Here is a 22,512-nt window from a genome sequence, read left to right as displayed (position 1 = left end):
TCATTTACTATGGCATAAATGCATGTGCAACTATTTTTTATTCACTATATTTTTATTCACTATTAACTATAATATTAACTATATTTTTATTCAAAACAAAATTCAAAAAGCCTTGCTGCATACCATATTATTACTTAAATTTGAATACACTCCATGGCTAATAATGCAAATGGCTGAACCGATTTTGATAAGACTTTCTTTAAATGGTAGTGTACTGTCCTAGACTCTATATTACATTACTACTTTACATAAACAAATTCAACATAGTTTCACTAGAATACAAATGTATACTTACTTGTTGACCAATGGTTCAATGTTCAATTTTTCAACTACATCAATATCGTCTAGCGCCCCCGACTTGTCTTGTTTATTGGCTAACACTAACACTGGCTTGCCTGTTTATATAATTTGTTACATCAGTTTAATATAAAAATCAATATTTAAAAAAAAATATTGTTTAATAACAATAATAAATACTACACAGCGCCCTCTAGTTCCAAACTAAGCACAGCTTGTACTATGAATACTAGACAACGGATAGATATACTTAAATACTTTTTTATTTACATACTTATTGTATATAAAAAAGAAGAAGAGGAAGAAGAAGAAGCGAAAGAGGTTTTTTTGAATCGAAACATTTGGCGTTCCATTGTTTCTGCCTACCCTAATGGGAGACAGGCGTGACAGATATGTATGTATATATGTATCTTATTGTATATAGGAAACACCTAAATGAATTCAAACAGTAATACTCATAAAAACAAATATTTGTATTGAGCAGGGATTGAACCTGCATCTAAACATCAGGTGGTGTTATAAACTGCTACACCGCTAAGGTTATTTAGGATATTTCATTATTGTTTTAAAATAATAATAAAAATAGGTAAATTAAATAATTATTATAAAAAAAATATATTTTAACAATATTATATTAGGTCACAGTATCAAGAACTCTCTACAATAATACATTACTATAATTTAAGATTGTATAGAATTCTTTACACTGTGGCTAATATATTTAATTAATTTTCAATTAGTAAAAAGGCAAGGAAAACATAAAAAAAATACATTCTGTTTTTTTTATGTGTATTAATGAAATAGTAACCTCGCCTGCACTGCCAATATATGCTAATAAGATGCCAATGATGAACGGTGAGACAGAGTGGAGGTGGTCCTGATAGACCCCCACTGCTAGCAGTAGGGTAGTTAACTCCTTTTCAACCCTTCCTCTTTCATACATAACTACTTATCTGATCCTCAAGCTAGATTACCCTTTTTTTAATATAAGAAACCAAGTAATAAAGACCTGGGGGCATAACTCAGACTAATTAATTTAAAAAATTAATATTTGCCCCCATTTACAGAAAACTTAAAAAAGTAACAATTAATATGTACTTTTCATAATTCATTTTTTTTTGTTGGATGAAAATGGTATGGTAACCCCGCCTGCGCTAACGGGATACGCTGGCGGAGCACCAGTGAAGGGTAATAGATGAGAATGAAAACAGGCCAATTAGCCCATCATGATGAATTCATCATGAAGAATTAATCATGACAGTTTCCAGGGGGAACCGCGTGGAGGTCCACCTGGTTAGGTATATTGCTAGCAATGATATTTTTAGTCTCCATTACTAACAATCCCTTTCCCCCCCCCCCCCCCCCAAATTCATAATTCATTAGATTAGTTTTATTATGCAATAATAATTTTGACTACCCTCATTTCGATATTTTCATATATATTTATAATCACCTTTATAGGTCAGTTGATGAGTACACTTTAGTGACTCATTTTACATGATTGACTCATTTCATCTATACTAAAATCATGCTTATATATTTCTATTTTTACTATATGCATGAATTTCCCATGGTATTACTATGCGATAAAGTTATCAGTCATGCATGAAGAGCTGATAAGTGGGTGGGAAAACTAATTAGAGTAGTCGAGTGGATAGAGAAAACAAGATTTTAAGTTAATCGTGTATGTTGCAAATTACGGTTGCTATGACAAATAATTATAGAACATAACATTACCTGATATCTTGTCGTGAGATAATACCTCTTCCAATACAGCCCTACATTCGTCCAAGCGGGAAAAATCACTAGAATCTATTACGAAAATAACACCATGGACCTCGCTATAATATTGAGACCATATCTGACGAAAATGCGGACCCCCGCCTAAATCGTAAATGGTGACAGGCGTGTCTTTATGCACTAAATTAACAGCCTTAAATCCAACAGTTGGTAGAACTTTATCATCCTTTTCACCAGCCAAATTGTTCACGGTTTTAGTTTTCCCCGCGTTGTCCAACCCGATCAGTATTAAAACTATGTGTCTCCGAATATTACGCCGGCGGAATAATCCTGCCCAACAATTTCCCATATTTGTAGAACACTTTTATTGCTAAATTAATACTAAACGTATTATTTAGAAGCACGAACGCGGCACAACTTCAAATTTGTCGCCATTAGCCATTTGTAAACAAAAAAGTTTTGTTGACATAACGGTTACCAATGGCGATCGACGTCGATGTGGCCAGTGACAATTTTAAAATTATTTTTATCTTTTCATAGAAAAAAAAATATATTTTTACGATTATATAAATGTTTTTTTCAGAATTTTTACTCCATATTTAACCGATTAATAAAATTTTCATTACACTTTCCTAAAACAAAATATAAATTCCAAAATTAAAACGGTGATAAAATAAATTAGTTTAACACTTCACACAGAACTAAATAACGATAAACTTAGTTCACGATATCGCGTTCAATCTCAAGGTTAGATTTTTCTGATGAAGGTTGCAGGTGTTCAGTTTCAATTTACACAAAACAGATGTAAGTAGGTACCTATATGTACGTAGAACAATTATTAATAATAAAAATTACGTTTGTTTAGTTTACTTCGATTAATATCTATACTGCCTATACCTACCTACGTACCTATATACTAACGACGTCTGTTATGTCTTTGTAATGTCGGGTAGGCAGTAGGTATTGTTTTCCATATGTAGATGTATTCAGAAGAACAATTGGAGTGTAAAAACGTTATTTAAAAGCTGATATTACAGACAATACTTACGTAATACCACAACCGCTAATATAACTAGTATAACCAATCGCTGCCCAATCGATGGCCCCGACTCTACTTCTTTTGTAGATAGCTATTTTTCAATATTTCGGCAAAATATTCACTTTCAGGAGTATTACCACTGATTTACAATTCAGTTTCGATTTAAAGAATTAATGAATAAAATTATAAGAATATTTAAATGAAACATGCAAATGAAAATACATATCATATTTATTTTGGAATTCTTTCAGAAAAATAAATATCGCAATAGATATATTAATTTAGAAATAACATTATTTACAAAGCTCGGGTTTATAAATTAAAAACATACGCAAAACTCGCGCCAATTAAACGTAATCGCCTTCTAGTGTTACCAGTGCAATAAAATTATTTTTTCTAAATTATCTGAATTTTACAAGAATGGTATCGCCATTTTTGACTGAAAAATATGTTAACTCTTTCATGACGTTGTCTAAATATATTTCAGCGCCTTTCATCTGGTCGTCGAGGAGATAAAGCTTTGGTGTTCCAGTATTGCCAGGTTTTGAGAACAGTCTTTGAGCGAGTATGACCAGTTTCTGTACTAGCATTGTGGATGGGAATTTCTTTTTTATTTTCTTTTCGTTTTCATCTTGGAGTGTTACTTCTAGCAATTGCGATGTGAGAGTTGTTGTCTTCGGTTGTTTCACTAGCAGGCTGTCTTCAGGAATGCCATATTCTGAAAAAAAAAAAAGGAGATTGTCTATACACATCAATAAAAAAAGAATGTCGACAGGCCATACACAATCTGATGATGTCAATAAAAAAAATGATCAATTCAACATTGAGTATTTAATCAAACATTGATCAGTTTCATTGAATAAATGTACTGGCATTATATACTAATTTTTGCCTGCTACTTTGTACCCGGGGATTTCATAAGTAGAAAAATCCGACAATATATATATATATGTATGTATATATATATATATATATATATATATATATATATATATATATATATATATATATATATATATATATATATATATATATATATATATATATATATATATATATATATATATATATATATATATATATATATATATATATATATATATATATATATATATATATATATATATATATATATATATATATATATATATATATATATATATATATAGTAAATGCACCGCCTACTTAAATTGGAGTATACCTCATGGTTGACTGGTAGAGAACGCCATTAGGTGTTAAGGTCGTCATATGTACACTTACTTATATAATTGCTTATTAAAGTTTAAATAAATAAATAATATATTAATAAGATGTTACTTATATCACTCAACAGCTCAGCAGCTCAACAGGTAAGAGCACCGGCCCCGGCATGGCGTAGAAGATGAGATTTCAAATCCGATCCACTTTGATATTTTTCAATCATTTAATAATTATTGAAAATAACTATCATACTTTAATTATATGTATGAATTGTACTGCATTGCATATACGATGTTACAGCTGTTAAAACATTACAGAAAGTATGATCGCTGCTTACTCGTCATCATCATATCACCAGTGAAAGATGATATGTGAGGATGAAGCAGGTCAGTTAGCCCATCGTGACAAATTCAACAAGAATTATTCATGATGGTTTCCAGGGGGAACCACGTCGAGGTCGACCTGATAGGGTATATTGCTAGCAATGGGGCTGTTAAACTCCATTGCTAACAGTCCCTTCCTCCCCCCCGCAACCGTAGTTTTTTTTTCAATGGATGATAATAAAATAGTAACCTCACCTACACTAACGGTATACACTGGCGGGGTACCAGTGAGGCAGTGAGCCCATTGTGATGAAAACATCTGGAATTCAGCACGATAGTTTCTAGGGGGACGACGTGGTGGTCGACCTGATACCCTATCATCTCCCCCTTACAAGCAACCGTAGTTAAACTTTGGTAATGTTTGTTCGCGCTACTGCCCATCCCTTAATGATTAAATTCCCTTAGTCGCCTCTTACGGCACCCACGGGGGAAGAAGGGGGACCATTCTATGCCGGGACTACACACTAGCTTTCAAATACTCACTTTTTATTAATTCTTCAAACCGGCAGTGCTCCAACGTGAATGCCGCTTGTTTTGCCAGATCGTGCTGTGCCAGCTTCCACTCGGCGCCGTACTGTTTCATGTAGTCATACTCCGCCCCGCGGCGTTCCTCGCGTGTTATTATCGTGCCGTTCAGTTCCTGGAACAATATTAATGCACATAATCAACAAAAAATAACAAATTATTCAAAAATAGATCATAATTTTATTTTTACAACTTGGAATATGAAACAATCTGACGGCCCAACTGATGGAAAGTGGTAATCATCCTGTATAGACAAGAACAACACCATGGATATTAGAGAAAACACTGTGACACCCATATACGCTGCCATTCTTGAGGATCAAGATATTATGTTTCCACATCTTGTAATATCAATGCTATATTCTACTCTTCAAAAAAGAATAATGCTATGCAAGCTCAGCTGATTTATGGTAGAACCACGAGTGATACAGAGTAAAAAAAAATATATATAAAATTTTATGGAAACTATTGAAGCAATAATTGTGTATGTGTAATGACTAAATAAATCAACATCATCATATCAGCCATTAACTATCCACTGTTGATCCCATAAGCCTTCCCCATAAGGGGAATTTTGTCAGTTTTTGCCACACTTGGCAGGTGGGTTGGCAACCGCAGTTAGGGTTTTAGAGATCTTTTAATTCCACCCTGCTGCCCATCCCTCGATCATTAAGCTCCCTTAGTCACCTCTCATGACACCCACGGGAAAGAAAGGGGTGGATTATTCTATACTGGAACCCCATGACAACGAAATAAATGCTTGTTTGTTATTATTACTTTGTACGGACAGGGATGGGTCATTCGGTTACCTCTGCCTACCCTATAAAGGGCCTTACGTGAAGACAATTACATAGAGAAGGCTGTCAACATACCTGTAGGGTGCCAATTTTTGCGGTGATGAGTTGTGAAGCAGTGTCGTATGAGTCGCCAGCTTGGATTGGATTCTTTAGGAAGTACAATTTTTTTAGCCTGCTCAACTTGTCCAATTCGCTTACGGATCGCCACTGAAAAATAACCCTTTCTTTATAAATATTTAATACTTTTTTTAACACGAGCGTTTTTTTTTATTACATATTGGTAGTTATTGCACAAAATAGCTACCACTTCTTTCATTTCTTCTCTAACCAATGGTGCAATAAAAAGTAAATAAATCAATAAAATATAATTAACCCATTTTTATTATTTTTTTATGCCAATTAGAATGGTAAACAAGCTGACAGTCCACCTAATGGAGAGTAGTAACCGTCGCCTATAGACATGAGCAGTACCATGGACATAACAGAGTATACTGTTTCGCCCATGATCCCCCCATGTGTTGCCATTCCTGAGGATTAAGGTGTTATTCCTCTGTACCCAGTAAATTCACTGCTATATCCTACCCTTCAAACTGAAATACAGCCATGTAAACACAACTGCTTCACGGTAGAAACATGAATGGGGCAGAGGTGCCCAAGCAAACGACTTTTGTACAAAGTCTTTCTCTGGTATTTTTTTTTTACAACACAGGGGGCAAACGAGCATGCGGCTCACCTGATGGTAAGTGACTACCGCGCCCATGATCACCCACAACACCAGCGGCATTGCAGGTGTGCTGCTGGCCTCCCAAATCCCTTAATTCATTATTCCAGCAATAAAAAACGGCTACTTACATCATTAATTCTATTCCTGTTTAAAAACAACACCTCCAAATTCTGAAAAACATCCACTTTTTTGTTGTTGGGTTCATCGTTGAACCTTATTTCACCAATGTGACAGTCGTTCAAACTGAGAACTTTTAAATTCCTCATCTTTCCCAAATTCAAAATTTCCCGCCAAGAATCTATAGGGTTGCCATCTAATCGTAGGGTTGTCAGCGTGTGTAATGTTAACTGAGGGGCGGTTATCCATTTGATTTTGTTGTGTGCAGCTATTATTTCATTTACATTCGGCCAGAGGTGGGACAGAGCTAGTATGTCTGCCCACTCGTACTCACACACGGAAATGTTCAGTTTCTCCAAATTGGAGAAGTTGATTGATAGTTGTGCAAGAGCCTCTTCAGGGATGTCAACCGCCATGCGGTTTTTGCTGTAAATAAAAAGGTATATAATGTAATTTTTCGAAAAAAAAATCTATTTGACAATGAGATTTTCTAAATATATTAGTTTATATTAAATTTTGTGTTCAAGGGGTTGCAATTGTAATTTTATTTTTGTTTTTTTTTTTATTATACAGAGAGCAAACGAGCTCGTGATTCACCTAGTGGTAAATGGCTACCCCCGCCCATGAGCACCGAGAATAGCGGAAGTATTGCAAGTGAGTTGCCAGCCTTTTAATAAGGAATACACACTTTTGTTGAAGGTATCGATTTTTTTTTTTATAAAATTTTCTCGATTGTAATATTTTTATTAATGAATGAAAATTAAATGGTAACCCCGCCCGCGCTATTTATATATACGCTGACAGTGTGGAATCATAGGTGAGAATGAAAACAGGTCAGTTGGCCCATCGTGACGTATTATCGAGTATTAATCACAATGATTTCCAGATCCGCGTGAATCAACTTGAGAAGGTACATTGCTAACAATGGGGCCGCTAGTCCCCAAAGATTGTTCTATACTGAGACCGATTTTAACTGACACGAAGGTCGTCAAAACAAGATTAGCAACGTGGGCGCATTTTGGCTGTCGTATTGAGGCGGTGCGTGGGACGGACTTATGCCATATTTGGGCGGTTGCCCTTTCTGTTTTGTTTTAAAACACCAACTAAGTACAGTTGGGATTGCAATGATATTTTAAAAAGGATGATTCTATTGTTAAGACTGTAAGTAATCTAGTTTCTAAATAAAAATAAATGGTTCTGCCACGATTATTAAATTATAAATTGTATGGTAGCATAAATAAATTATATTACAGTTTATAAAGCTTTTCATTTCCTCAAGACCCCTACATCTTCCTCTATCTTCCGTTAGACTGTACCATATTTTTTCTGCTGTCCTTCTTATACTGCCCTCTATTTCCTGTCCCACATTTTACACGCCAGTCTGTTTGATTTTGTATGGAGTTGTCTGTTCGATGTTATATGGAGATAAGGCATGGAGCCTTATCTCCATATAACATCGTTTGCCTTACTAATAAGAGTGGGTAATATGTAGTAAATGCAATATGCTCTATTAGGTCGACCTCCACGTGGTTCCCCCTGGAAACCATCGTGAACAATTCTTGTTGAATTCGTCACGACGGGCTAACTGACCTGCTTCAGCCTTACCATATCATCTTTCACTGATGCCCCGCCGGTGTATACCGATAGCGCGGGTGGGGTTACCATTCCATTATCATCCATTAAAAAAAAAATGTAGTAAATATCTATATTGGCCTAATAACACATGTTAACTATTGCTTATCCAATATACAATGTTGAAAGGAAGAACCGTACGTAAAGAATATAAATACCCGATTTGTTTGGGCGATATCGTAATGGTTGGTCAACAATACCAGAATATCAATAATAGAGGGAGACTTTGTAAAAAAGTCGTTTGCTTGTACACCTCTGTCCCATTCGGGTTTCTACTGTGAAACAGTTGTGTTTGCATGGCTGTGTTACGGTTTAAAGGGTGGGATATGGCGATTAATTTACACGCACAATATCTAAATATCGGATATTACACATCTCTATTTATAAAAAAAAAATACAATCAAATTTTTTTTATACAACTTAGAATGGCAAACAAGCTGACGGCCCACCTGATGGAAAGTGGTAACCGTCGACTATACACATGAGCAGTACCAAGGACATAACAGAGTATACTGTTTCGCCCATGATACCTCCCGTGCGTTGCCATTCTTGAGGAGTCAGGTGTTATTCAAGTCTGCTAACTTCTCACCTCACATCCAACTCCCGAAGGTCGGGTAACTGCGCTGACAGCTGTATCACCTCGCGCCAGTTGGAGAACAGGTTCCTGGACACGTCGATACTGCGCACGTTGGGGCACAGCGCCGCCACGTCACCCGCCTTGCTGACGTTCTGATCGTGTACGCACACCTCGAGCAGCCGGTCGAATTTCCTGTAATCGAGTTTTATAACACTTTAGTTGGCAGGAACGGCGACGCATGAGAAAGATTATGGGCGACACAGTATGCGCTGTTATATTCATGGTGCTATTCAGGTCTATAGGCGACATCTGTTCATCAGGTGGGCCATTAGCTTAGATTATAATTTCAGATTTTATACATATAGGTAGTTATCTGATAGATTAATACCTTCCTTCACCTCTCACTCCTTTTGGACGTCAGAATCCCACACGGATCCCGACGCTCTCGGGCGCTGACTATCCGAACTCCCTCCCACCCTCACGCCCCAAGTGCTAGACTCTGGGGAGGTTTGTTAATAATGCGGATTACCTGTCCTATTTTTTTTTTGATGGGTGAAAATGGTAAGGTAACCCCGTCTGCGCTAACGGGATACGCTGGCGGAGCACCAGTGAAGGATGATAGATGAGAATGAAAACAGGCCAGTTAGCCCATCATGATGAATTCAACAGGAATTAACCATGATAGTTCCCAGGGGGAACCGCGAGGAGGTCGACCTGGTTGGGTATATTGCTAGCAATGGGATTCTCAGTCTCCATTACTAACAATCGCTTTCCCCCCAACCTGTTCTATTGTTAGCAATATACCCTGTCAGGTCGACCTTTAAGTGGTACCCCCTAGAAACCATCGTGCTGAATGGTCACGACATAGAATGGGTTACCCATTCCTTTCCCATGGGTGTCGTAAGAGGCGACTAAGAGAACTTAACGGTCAAAGAATGAGCAGCAGCATCCTCTTTAAACATCACCAAAGCCTAACTGCGGTGCCAATCTGCCTGGCAAGTGTGGCAACTTAACATAACCTGAAAAAACGAGCACATTGCTTTTCAAAAGACCGGCAGCACACCTGCAATGCCGTTGGTGTTATGGGTGATCATGGGCGGCGGTAGTCACTTACCATCAAGTGAGCCGCATGCATGTTTGCCCCCTGTGTTGTAAAAAAAAATTCTACTGGCATCCTCAATAGGAGGAGGGGTATGTTCACCAATGGATAGTTAACGACTGATATGATGATGACGATGATATAGTAAGAGTACAGAAACATATCACATACTGTTTCTGATGTATCTTCTCAAATCCGACCATCTCAATAAATGGTGCACCCATCTCTCTCTTCCACTCGTTGATGACTGTTCTGCGGTGGGCCGCAACTGTCTCATCCTGTAACAAATCAATTCAAGGTCATTTATTATTAACACCTTTTAAAATCTTATTATAAAATTTAAAAATTACTTTTATGCAACAGTAAGTAAACTTATTCATAAAAGTTATGACCTTCTATAAACCTATTTTAACTGTTACACTGTTTTGTCACTTCCGTTCAAATCAGGAATGATCCATTAATAACTGGTATATAAACTCCTTGTTGGCTCTTTATACAAAAAAGAAAAATAATGTTTTTATTTCATACTTTTAATTGTGCTATTCTTGTACAAATTATAATAAACATGTACAAGATCAAGGTTTCACTTTATTTTTGTGAAGAGAATTTAGTGTGAAAGAAAAGAGACAAAGGACTCACTAATTAAAATATAGGTTTATGAGATGTTTGATATTTTTATAAATAAACGAGTTAGACATACAATTGTTAATAATATTGATTGGTATGAGTAGGATAGAAAATTAACTATAAGGACTCTGTAAAGTTTCACAATGTAAAAATTCTTGAAAGATTTCAAAATAAATTTAAAATAAATAGATAAAAATATATTTAAAAATGACAGCATATGCTCTATTATGGTTTCTGAACCACATAAATATATATATAAATCAACATTGTCAAAGAGAAAATTAAGTACACAGCAAAAACATATAATGCACATGTTAGCACCTTAGCCACAGCTCTAAATGAACCTACAAAACGATTCAAACACCACAATATTTGGGGCAATATAATCCTGCCTTAGCAGATTCTTCACCAAGAGAACAGATCTCATGATCTAATCATATTTATATTGACACTTTTTTGTTTTTTGAATCCATAAAATATGTTTTAGTAATTTCTTGTCTATGGTATGTTCTAGAAGCTTTAACTGTTACTGCAGTTTTTATTTTTACTGCACTGATGATATTTAGGGTTGAAGTCAATCTAGTAACCATAATTTTTAATACATTCTCATAATCAAAACTAATAATAATATATAATAATATTAAATCAATTGGAACAAAAACATTTTTATTTATGTACTTATTTCAGTTTACCAACATTTTTTACTGATTTCGTCAAATGTAAAAATAAATAGAATTTTTAGTTTTATGAGACAAAAATGGAATACCAAGAGAGAAATTGATAGGTGAGGATGAAGTTAACTCAGTCACCATGCTAGATTTTGCCTGAAATTAACAAAGATGATATCCTAGTCAACCTAATGTACATTCTATGGCTAACAATGTCCCAATTACTAATAATTTATGCTCTCTGAACAACAAAGTATTCTAATTACATGACTAACCTACTTTGTCCTGTGTCACATATTAAACAGTCCTCACACAGTAAATTAAAATGGTTAATGCTACCATTAATTTGACGTCAATTGGACGTGATTTCTATTTTATTCCAGTTTGATTTTATCACACCTTCAGACAGGACAAATATATGCAAACAAACCTTTTTCAAACAAAACTCACCTCTCGATCTCCGTAATATTTCCTGATAGCATCCGCACAGGTCCTGTAAGGAGTTATTTTGTTTGGACGAATAAAAGACCCTGCGCCTGGTTTCGACGTTTTAAAGTATTGCACATCATCAACTGAACCGTCATGTTTTCCCCTAGCTGGGTTGTCCCATTCCACCCCATACCATACCCCCTGGTAACCCTGCACTTCACCAATAAACTTCACGGTACCAAACTCATCACCACACTTAATGCGACAACCGATATACACTTGGAAATCACTATCGTCCGTACCATTATGACTGTCCATGGTACCGTTGTAAAATTTTGGTATCAAATTAACAGGCATAGCGCCCACCATTATTTTTATGTTTTCAAAAAAGGAACCTTTGTGATGAGAAAAACAGACTGTTCGTTCCCAAAAAACTCAACTGTCAAGTACAAATCAGTCATCCTGTCAGTGTTGACAACTAAGAATCAAGTTTTCGGGCTATATTAATTAAAAATAAAAAGATTAGTTGAAATATGAAAATTAAGCTGAATTGCTATCTACTTATAGACTATTTATTAAATGAAATCTATTGTTCTGGATAGGTTTACGTGTATAAAATGAATAAAGATTTATTTTTTTATTTGATGAAAAATTATCGTTTCGTAATCACTACGATTACATTACCAAAAAAGCGAATAATTAGGTTTCATATGTAGATGTACTGGAGGTTTTAGGAATCGAGATAGTTATATAACTCTATTTAATAGTGTAGTCCGAAGTACTCTCGAATATGGTTCTTTAATTTGGTCGCCATTTTACTCTGTATATTCTAAAAGAATAAAAAAAAATCAAATGCGTTTCTTGAAAACATTAGCATACAAACTAGGTTTCGGTAGAACACTGCAATCTTATGATCAAAGATTAAAGATGTTTAACATTACGCCTCTTTACGTCAAACGTCAAGAGCATGATCTAGTGTTTTTGCAAAAGATAATTCACTCAACTATAGTGTCCCCAGGATTGCTTGACGGATTGAATATAAATACAGATTTACGTAATCCAAAGACATTTATTTTACCAACTTAAAATATTTGTATGTCATACAATTAGCCCTTGCTTATAATGTGTCACCTGTATAACCAGCTTCTCTCCCAAACAAATCTGTAGCCGGGTTGGTAGTAAATATTTTCGAGTCCAGATCATTCATATTTAAAAAAACAAGTTACGATTATCAATTTAATGAGCACAAGTCCCGTGAAAGTTATCTTAAATAATCATGCAATTCTCTAATCTAAAATAATAATGACAATAAAAAATGTAATGCCGCTTTTAACTTTATATGGACCTATATTTTTCTTTTAAATCACATGTTTTAGTATTGTTTTAATAGTTGCCATTGTTTAATTAAACTGCATATCATTCATGTTAACACGTTGTAGGGTATCGAATCTTGTCCAATGTCTTGTATATCTATAATTCATTATGTATATTTTAAATTGTTATTTGTGCTTTCCAAATTAAATAAATAAATTTTATTTACTAATTAGGTATATAAAACACACTTAATTGTAAAATATATTATGTTGTGAAAGGATTTCTTTTTTGTATTTTAGATAATATATTTCTTTAACAGATGTTTTATATTTATTTTTAACAATTTGTATAATTTATTTTAAAATTTCTACAGTAAAATCTGTCGTAAACTTGTGTTTAGGGCTATAATTGACGCTAGAAGTAAATTGAAAGCAAATAGGGCTGTATAAAGATAAAAAGGGCTGGAAAGATCCATCAAAAAGATAATTGGCAACACTGCAATTAATCAACAAACAACAGCCAAGCTTGAGTTAATTGTTTCTCAACCTTTTCACTAGTATCCTATCCGAATACACTAAAATAAAAAAAAAATAAAGGAAAAAAAATACAATTTATAGTACTGTACCGTTCCATATGATCACAAAAAAAAAAATATTAAACTTTCAGCAAAGCATTATCAATGAAAAAGAATTTGTGTCTTTGTTTAAAATAATTACTTGTATATTAATAAATTTGTAAAACAAACGTCGTATTGATTATTTAAAATAAATAATTGGTTAACTTTATAATTATTTTTTGTTGTTATTTACTATGAAATATGTTTTTATATTAAAAATAAGAAAACGATTCAGAATTGTTATAATATATATAATAATATCCACACATGACCCCCTCCCCCCTTATTTAATATATAAAATTCTCGTGTCGCCGTGTTTGTTACCAAGGTCCTCCGAAACGATTTTTATGAAATTTTGTGTGCATATTAGGGAGGTCTGAGAATCGGACATCTATTTTTCATACCCATCAATGATAAAGGTGACCCACCCCTAAATATTTATTTATTTCACAAAATATTTTTATTTTTTATGCTTTTGCATTGAAAAATACATACAATTTTTAATTTTCACCCTTTTACGATCAATCCCTATTTTTTAATCGTGATTTTTATATTACTTAATAAGATTACAAGATGGCAATCGATAATAATTTTAATACGATGAATTTTCATGCATAGTTCTAGAAATAATGTACCTATATGGTAAAACATTCATATGTTTTCTTTATATAATTTATAATTTAACATTGTTTGCCAACTGCTTTAACCATGCTGTGTGTACACCTGTCTGGGTCTCAATCTAGTTCAAACTAATCTTTATATAAAACGTTTGCCGGGTCAGCTAGTGTGTATATAACTCTAAACAGCGATCTCCAGGTTTTTTTTTTTTTTTGATGGGTGAAAATGGTATGGTAACCCCGCCTGCGCTAACGGGATACGCTGGCGGAGCACCAGTGAAGGGTGATAGATGAGAATGAAAACAGGCCAGTTAGCCCATCATGATGAATTCATCAGGAATTAACCATGATAGTTTCCAGGCGGAACCGCGAAGAGGACGACCTGATAGGGTGTATTGCTAGTTATAGGGACATCAGACCCCATTACTAACAATCCCTTTCCCCCCGCGATCTCCAGGTTGTGAAACTATTTCAAAACTTAAACATAATGACGCATATTACAATATAAATTATATTGTATATTTAAAAAGAAAATTCCATCTTAGAATTCTGGTAACTTTATATTATTTCTTAAAAATATATTTGAGTAATTAGCAAATTAATAGGATTGTAATTTTTACTAGTGTCATCTTGTCAAAAATAAACGTCAAACTCTCATAAAGGTTCTGTCTACTATTCAATAGATGTCGCTAAGTGTGTGAATTTTAAACATTTCTTAGTTCGTGATTGGCTATCGTACAAGATAAAATAATATCCGACCAAATATAGTGAGCAGTACCGATTATGGAATAAAATATAAATGACGTTCCAAATCGAGCTTCAGTCTTAAATGTGTACTGCGTTATTTCACTGTGAACATAGGAATAAGGGTAGAGGTGTTTCGTTCGTGCTGAACTAAGATTTTAATCACTAGGGCAATACGGACAAGACTCGGCGTGTTCGCCGGTTCAATGATCCATTTATTTTCATTCGTTGGATCGGTGCGGTGCTAGCGTCCTCTCGCTCATTACGTTCCAAAATTGGGAAAAGGGACGTAAAAAGTGTTTTTTGACAAAAATGGCTACCCTACGGAGTGTCCCAGACGTGTACGCCAGTCGATAATACGGAAATGTTCTTTTGTGTCTGTGAAAATATGCATTTTATAAGTGAACAATTGTTGCGTGCTGTGCATTAGTGCATAAGGATTGATCTCGACAAAGGATACGAGCGTCAAAATGAGGTAAGTTCAGTTGAGTTCATCGTACGACGGGGCTTTATTTAGCAAAACAAATAAATAATTATCCTGTACATTATACAAGTGCTGATCTAATTTAGCTCCCCATTGTTTATTGCACGGCCAAGCATCTGTTATTCTTATACTTTTTTTTTTTACTCGTAAAATAACGTAAACAGACGGGTCAGCGCGGACGTCACAGCTCATCGATTATTTGATTACAGTAGTAATTGCAGATTATGAATGAAATTGCATTAAATAGTTTATTAATTCTGCTAGTAAAGCATTACTGTTTTGAATTAAAAACTAAATAGTATTTTTCCGGGTGAATATTGATTTTTCCGCGCGTTGCCAAGGGGTACCACACACGTCGAATTTTCGGGTTATTTTAGCACTAGTTTAGTTCAAATTTGTCTTGCCACATGTATTTTCATGTGACCTTGTGTGATCTAACATGTTAATTAGTTAGAAACGTTTTACATTCGAACTCGTTGGGGCACAGTCCCTAATTCCTGGAATAGGGTTGTAACTCCATTGGGAAAAGTTAGTATTCATCATTCTTATTAAATGCTATGACTAATGCCGCCTTCCCTTTATAAATATTATACTTGGCTGTTTCATAAGCCTAACATATATTTGTATTCTTGAAGCAATTCTAACTTTTATCATGTGAATCATATTAAAATATTAAATCTAGTTAATAAATTGAATAACATGTATGTATTAGTTAAATTATAATTATTTATGTTCTGTGGTTAATTTATTTATGAAATAATAATTATCTGTTTGCTTAAAAATTGTTTATTTTGAAATATAAATCTTAGAATATATAAGTACCTACTTACTTCTCTATGTGTGGTTGGTTGGTTGGTTTATTTTTTAAATAACTAGTTTTTACCTGTGACCATCTGCATAACTCCAGAATAAAAAGTATAAATAAAGAAACAGTGCGGATAAAAGTAAAGCCTAACTTTTTTTATCCCATATTAGTATACCATACCATATCAGCTGTTAATTGTCCACTGTTGAAAACAGGACTCCCTCTATTGGGTGGTTTTTGCAAGTAGTTGCCACCTTTAGAAAGCGAATTGGCAACCACAGTTAGGCCTTAAGGATGTTTTAACAGGAACACTGCTGCCCATCCCTCGACCACATTTTGTATATGTATATAAAATTTCATAGTGATAGGTTTTTAAATGGTATGGTAACCAACCCGTGCTATTGGTATACACTGGTGGGGCACCAGTGAACGATGATAGGTAATGATGAATGAAACAGGTCAGTTAGCCCATCGTGACGAATTCAATAAGAATTGTTCACGATGGTTTCCAGGGGGAACCATGTGGAGGTCAACCTAATAGGGTATATTGCTAACAATAGGGGTATCAATCTCCATTCCTAACAATCCCTTTCCCCCCCATAGTGATAGGTTAGGCTGTTAAAGCACTATAAATTAACAAACAAACTCACTTTTACATTTATAACATTAGTAAGGATAATAATAATCTATGGCATAAAAAAGTGTTTATTCTGATATTGAAAATAAATATAAAAATAAATTGGTACTTTAATTAATCATAAATTTATAATAGTAAAAATTAAGATTTTTATAAAAGTAAATCAACATCTATTTTTTTTCTTGAACTTTTTTTTTTAAGGAAAAATAAAGAATACTTTTCTGTGTTGTATCCATCCCCATGTGTACTCACAACATATATGTTAAGGACTAATATTACACATTTATCTATTACCTTTTTTTTTGCAAACTTAGAATGATAAACAAGCTGACGGCCCACCTAATGGAAAGTGGTAACCGTCGCCTATAGACATGAGCAGTACTATGGACATAACAGAGTATACTGTTTCGCCCATGATACCCCTCATGCGTTGCCATTCCTGAGGACTCAGGTGTTATTCCTCTGTACCCTGTAAATTCACACCATATCCCACCCTTCAAACTGAAACACAGATATGTATACACAACTGCTTTACAGTTGAAACAAAAATGGAATATAGGTGCCCAAGCAACCAACTTTTGTACAAAGTATAAATAAAAAAAATTCTTAATGGATAAATTTTATTACAAGGTATGTGAATTCTTTAATGATAAAATTTGATAAAAGGAATATTTATTTATATTTATTAACATCATTGTGACATTGTTCTTTTATTCTTGCCTGACAATTGTTATTTATTTAAATGTATTTGAAAATTGTAATGTGATGACGATTAATGGTATAAAATGGACTTGATGTATAATGTGAACTATCTGTGTAACTATATATGTTTGTATGCCGTACAGGCTAAACATGTCCAACGATATTATATTGTCAACATCTGCATGTATTTATATGCATGTTTTACAAATAAATAAATCTTGAATCTTGAAAGTCTTCCCCTGATAACCTCTTAGCAGTTTATCCAGTTAACCAATTGTCATTAAATTTTATTTATTTTTATTTTATTTATTAGGCGCACATAACAGAAGTTTACAAATAAAAACTTAAATTATAATATGCAAGTACATAATGGGTATCAGGTAAACTTGCCACAACATGTGCACACAGCATGATCCAATAATAAATGCGACTGCAACAAAGCCATTAGGTTGCAATTATTTGTGAAAAATTTAAACATAAAAATAAACATAAACATAAAGAAAGTTAAATAAAAAACAAAACAAAATTATTTAAGAAATTTCTAAATTATTTTATATAATTTGGCATACACATTTTATTAATTTTGGAGAAATGGACATAGTCTACTTTTTATGTCTATCAGTAAATATAGAAATCATTCATGTATTTATTAGAATAGAGTACATTTTACAATGTCCCATAAGAATAAAATTATTGGTTAATTTTTTTCCACAATATAGTGTATAGGTAATGTATAGACATTAAAGTAAAAGAATAGTATCTCAATTATGTAAAGTTGCAGGAAAAAGCTAGTATCATTTTATGTTTGCAACATAATTTTATTATGTTCTGTAAATATGTTCTTATCAAAGATAAGATTAATTGTTGAAATTTTGTCATAATGATAAAAAATACTGGTTAGATGGATATTTTTTTATGGATTATAATGGAATGGTAATATTTTCCGTACTTTTTTTTTTTGATGGGTGGAAGTGGAATGGTAACCCCGCCTGCGCTAACGGGATACGCTGGCGGAGCACCAGTGTAGGGTGATAGATGAGAATGAAAACAGGCCAGTTAGTCCATCATGATGAATTCATCAGGAATTAATCATGATAGTTTCCAGGGGGAACCGCGAGGCGGTCAACCTGGTTGGGTATATTGCTAGCAATGTGATTCTCAGTCTCCATTACTAACAACCCCTTTCCCCCCACTTTCCGTACTATTGATTTACATTGTTAAGGATGGAACATGAACCTGAAGTCAGATAAGTTGGTACATTTTGACAAATTTATCAGGATTTAACCACAATGGTTTCCAGGAGGTTTTTATAGAGGTAATTTTAAAGTTTCGCATTGTTTACACTTATTTTTGCAGATAAATAGTACCTAGATACAATCTTCTTTATTGCCAATGTTTAAATGTGGATTGCACCATGTCATGGTCACGATAGGATTGGAAATATTTCATCGCATTAAGTCCCGATTGTGTATTTAAGACTGTATAGAGGTCGATTTGATAGGGTATTTTGCTAGCAATGGGGCTCCTATTCCCCCATACTAACTGAGACAACTTACCCGATTTTATCATCACCTATCATCCTCCATTACTCCCTCACTAGTATACACTAGTGCATACTAATAGTACAGGGGGGAAAAGGGATTGTTAGCAATGGAGTTTGGCAGCCCATTGCTAGCGTGGTTCCCCCTGGAAACCATCGTGAACAATTGTTGTTGGATTCATCATGATGGGCTAACTGACCTGCTTCATCCTCACCTATCATCTTTCACTGGTGCCTCGCCGGTGTATATTGATAGCGCGGGTAGGGTTGCCATTCCATTATCATCTATTAAAAAAATACAATAATACAAGCAGGGTTACCATTCCATTTTTATCTCATCATCATCTTCCTACCCTTGTCCCAATTATTATCTGGGGTCGGCATCATATGATTTTATCCATATTATTAAATGATTTGGCTTATAGTTTTACGACCGGCCACCTGCCTGACGTCAACCCTCTTTGGGAATGCATTTGGTTTGGTGGTTTCCTCCACCTGCAGTATGGAGGAAAGGATTGAGGAAAAAAGGAAGGGAACGTTGGAAATGTGTAAAGGAAATTAGTAAATGAGAAGAATAAGGAACTTATGTGGGAAAAGAAAGCGGGGGACACTGCAGTTGCGGAAAGGACTGGGACACTGCAGCGGCTCGGGAGGCCGGGGTCGCATACCCGTATGCCCTTATTCTAGAATCGGACAGATTTCTAGAGAAGAACATCTCTAACGTCTTTATCCCATATAAAATTTTTTTAAATCGTCACATAGTTTAAGCCAGAGCGATATCTAGTTTTATAATAAAACTTCAACAATACATTTTAATACTGCCTAAAGACAATAGATGTTAGGTTGTTAGACTTAATTGAATTGTACCGAGTTTTTAGGTTTCTTCTCAATGCATGAAAGACACTAATGATCTTTTAATTAAGAGTATAATAATGCTAATAACAACTGTACTTATTATTAAAATTAATATTCATAAAAAAGTATTCACGACTTCAATCCTGAATGGGGTAGTCAGAGGCATTTTGTAGACAGTTGCCTATGTGGCGAATGTAACATTCAACATGTCCATTTAAACGAGTTTATTTCATTATAATAGAGTTTATTAAACTATTCTATTTATTCGATTGGCTGCGAGTTTATTGTGATCTCTTTTTTTTATGCAACTTTGAATGGCAAACAAGCTGACGGGCCCACCTGTAAGAAAGCGGCAACCGTCACCTATAGACATGAACAGGTACTATGGACATAACAGAGTATATTAGTTTTTCCATGATGATTCATGGTTAATTCTTGTCTGATTCATCATGACGGGCTAAGTGACCTGCATTTTTCTCACCTATCATCTTCCACTGGTGCCCCGCTGGTGTATACCGATGGCGCGGGCGTGGTTACCATTCCATTTTTAACCATTAAAAAAAAAACAAGCAAATTCTCCTTCCTTTTTTTTTTCATCCGCCTTCTTTATAATATTAGAATAGAAAATCGAACAAATTTAGTATCTCCTTTTCTAATGTCGGCTAAAACTGCAACCTTACTATACACAACAACAAAAGTTTTTAAAAGGTACTTCTGACAGAACAGGTTTGTTCAAGGATATGCATTATCGATTATTCATAGAATAACATTTCTTTTTTTAATTATGACTTCACTTCGGGGTACAAAGACTGTACAGAAAAATTGTAGACTTTTGTACAAAGTCTCCCTCTGGTGAGGGAGTCAAAGTCTCCCTCTTTTATCTCTTACAGACTATATACTTTGTCAGCTCGACTTCACTCGTCTTCACTGTGTTCTCCTGAAAATTATCATGGTTAATTCATGATGAACTGCCACGATAGGCCAACTAACCAGCTTTCGTCCACCTACCAGTCCCATTGCTAGCAATATACCCTGTCAGGTCGACCTCCACGCGGTTCCCCCTGGAAACCATCGTGCCGAGTTCCAGGTGTATTCATCACAATGGGCTGACTGACCTGCTTTTTACATTATTCACCTATCATCCCTCACTGGTGCCCCGCCAGTGTATACCGATAACGCAGGCGGGGTTACCATTCCATTATTACCCATTAAAAAAAACCTGCTTTCATTCTTTCCTATAATCCTTTATTGGTCATTGCATTTTCACAGCCATAATTTCATTTTCAACCCATAAAAACTCCCTTTTGATTAAAACGTTTGCTTGATTCACTCAAAATTCTAGTATTTAAATATTTATCAGGATGTTTGTTTAAAGAAATATGCCACATGACAAATATTATGTTAAAGTTTCCATTTATTTGAATTGGCTTTGACTCATTTTATATATGAGTGATTCATTTTTATAACTATACTATATCTACACTAATATTATAAAGAGAAAAACTCTGTTTGTTTGTTTGTTTGGTTGTAATAAATAGGCTCAAAAACTACTGGACCGTTTTTAAAAATTCTTTTACTGTTCGCGACATTATTTGTATATATCGTAATTTATAGTTGTTAAGTCCTAGTTAATCGTTCTGTATTCTGTTATTTTATATAGATTTTACATAGATTTAAGATAGTGTAAGTTAAATAAAGTATTTCTTTGTGTGTTGTCATTATTACCTACGAATAGAAATAGAAATTGTAACAATAAATAGAATTAAGAAATTGTAAATTGCAATAAATAAACGCTATAGAGTACCGATCTGAAGAGACACGCGTCTCGTTCTTTCTCGCCCCGTCCCGCTCGCGCAGATTCGCTAACGCGAGTTGGAAACGTTATCATGCGAGCGGGCGGGTATAAAGATAGGCCGCCTCTCGTCGAGCGGCATTCGCTTCCGGGCAGCGACGCACTACACTCGAGAAGAAATAGGACGAGAAGAAAAAATACTCTCTTCAGACGGTACCGGAGGCTTCAGAATAGTAATCCCTGTGTTTCACTCCAGCCTGAACCAACGCCCCTACAGTCCACGCTCACCGTGCGGCAGTCCACACCGCACATCGTGGTCCTTCGAGAAGCCGGATTGCTGGAGGAACACCGTTGGTACATCAAGAAGCCGGATCGCTGGAGGAAGACCATTCTGAAGCCGGATCGCTGAAATGCCGACTACGAGAAACATGAAGTCGTCGCAACAAAAAATCGCCGTCACCGAAGCCACAACGTCCGCCGCCACCACGTCGACTACGGCCGCCGGAACGCTGTCCGTCGCTGCCACGCCGTCCGTTGCTGCCACCACGTCGT

General features: G+C 34.9%; 3 protein-coding genes across 4 annotated transcripts in view; 1 reads left to right on the top strand and 2 right to left on the bottom strand.

Annotated features, from left to right (window-relative positions):
- Positions 1–2,945, bottom strand: part of LOC113523176 (uncharacterized) — a 28,923-nt gene extending 25,978 nt beyond the window's left edge. For both annotated transcript variants that reach the window (XM_052891818.1, XM_052891819.1), the window contains exons 1-2: positions 2,035–2,945; positions 296–395 (exon numbers count right to left, since the gene is read on the bottom strand). In XM_052891818.1, the coding sequence (XP_052747778.1) occupies positions 296–395; positions 2,035–2,386 (452 nt within the window). In that variant the 5' untranslated portion in view covers positions 2,387–2,945. The remainder of the gene's footprint in view (positions 1–295; positions 396–2,034) is intronic.
- Positions 2,946–3,289: 344 nt separating this feature from the next.
- LOC113523231 (tubulin-specific chaperone E) lies at positions 3,290–12,317 on the bottom strand. The gene is made up of 7 exons (XM_026909113.3): positions 11,876–12,317; positions 10,302–10,408; positions 9,044–9,223; positions 6,834–7,248; positions 6,057–6,188; positions 5,143–5,299; positions 3,290–3,794 (listed from the first exon to the last, which is right to left on the bottom strand). Exons 1-7 carry the CDS (start codon positions 12,221–12,223, stop codon positions 3,478–3,480), a joined length of 1,656 nt encoding a protein of 551 aa, XP_026764914.2. The 5' UTR covers positions 12,224–12,317; the 3' UTR covers positions 3,290–3,477.
- Positions 12,318–15,246: 2,929 nt separating this feature from the next.
- Positions 15,247–22,512, top strand: part of LOC113522184 (protein enabled) — a 115,579-nt gene continuing 108,313 nt past the window's right edge. The window contains exon 1 of the mRNA XM_052891895.1: positions 15,247–15,620. Coding sequence (XP_052747855.1) covers positions 15,616–15,620 — 5 coding nt within the window. The 5' untranslated portion in view covers positions 15,247–15,615. The remainder of the gene's footprint in view (positions 15,621–22,512) is intronic.

The sequence above is a fragment of the Galleria mellonella genome, unplaced genomic scaffold (assembly GCF_026898425.1).
Source record: "Galleria mellonella isolate WM207_F2 unplaced genomic scaffold, CSIRO_AGI_GalMel_v1 utg146, whole genome shotgun sequence".
Taxonomy (NCBI): domain Eukaryota; kingdom Metazoa; phylum Arthropoda; class Insecta; order Lepidoptera; family Pyralidae; genus Galleria; species Galleria mellonella.
Note: the sequence above shows the minus strand (reverse complement) of the source record. Positions and strands in the feature narration are given on the sequence as shown.

What these genes read in the sequence shown, in the direction of transcription:
- LOC113523231 (XM_026909113.3), bottom strand. Translation starts at nt 12,223, where the DNA reads ATGGTGGGCGCTATGCCTGTTAATTTGATACCAAAATTTTACAACGGT. An exon ending in CTTCGGGAGTTGGATGTGAG is followed by an intron (nt 7,249 to 9,043) that starts GTGAGAAGTTAG and finishes TTTTATTTACAG; the next exon opens with CAAAAACCGCATGGCGGTTG. An exon ending in GTTTGAAGAATTAATAAAAA is followed by an intron (nt 3,795 to 5,142) that starts GTGAGTATTTGA and finishes TTTTTTTTTCAG; the next exon opens with AATATGGCATTCCTGAAGAC.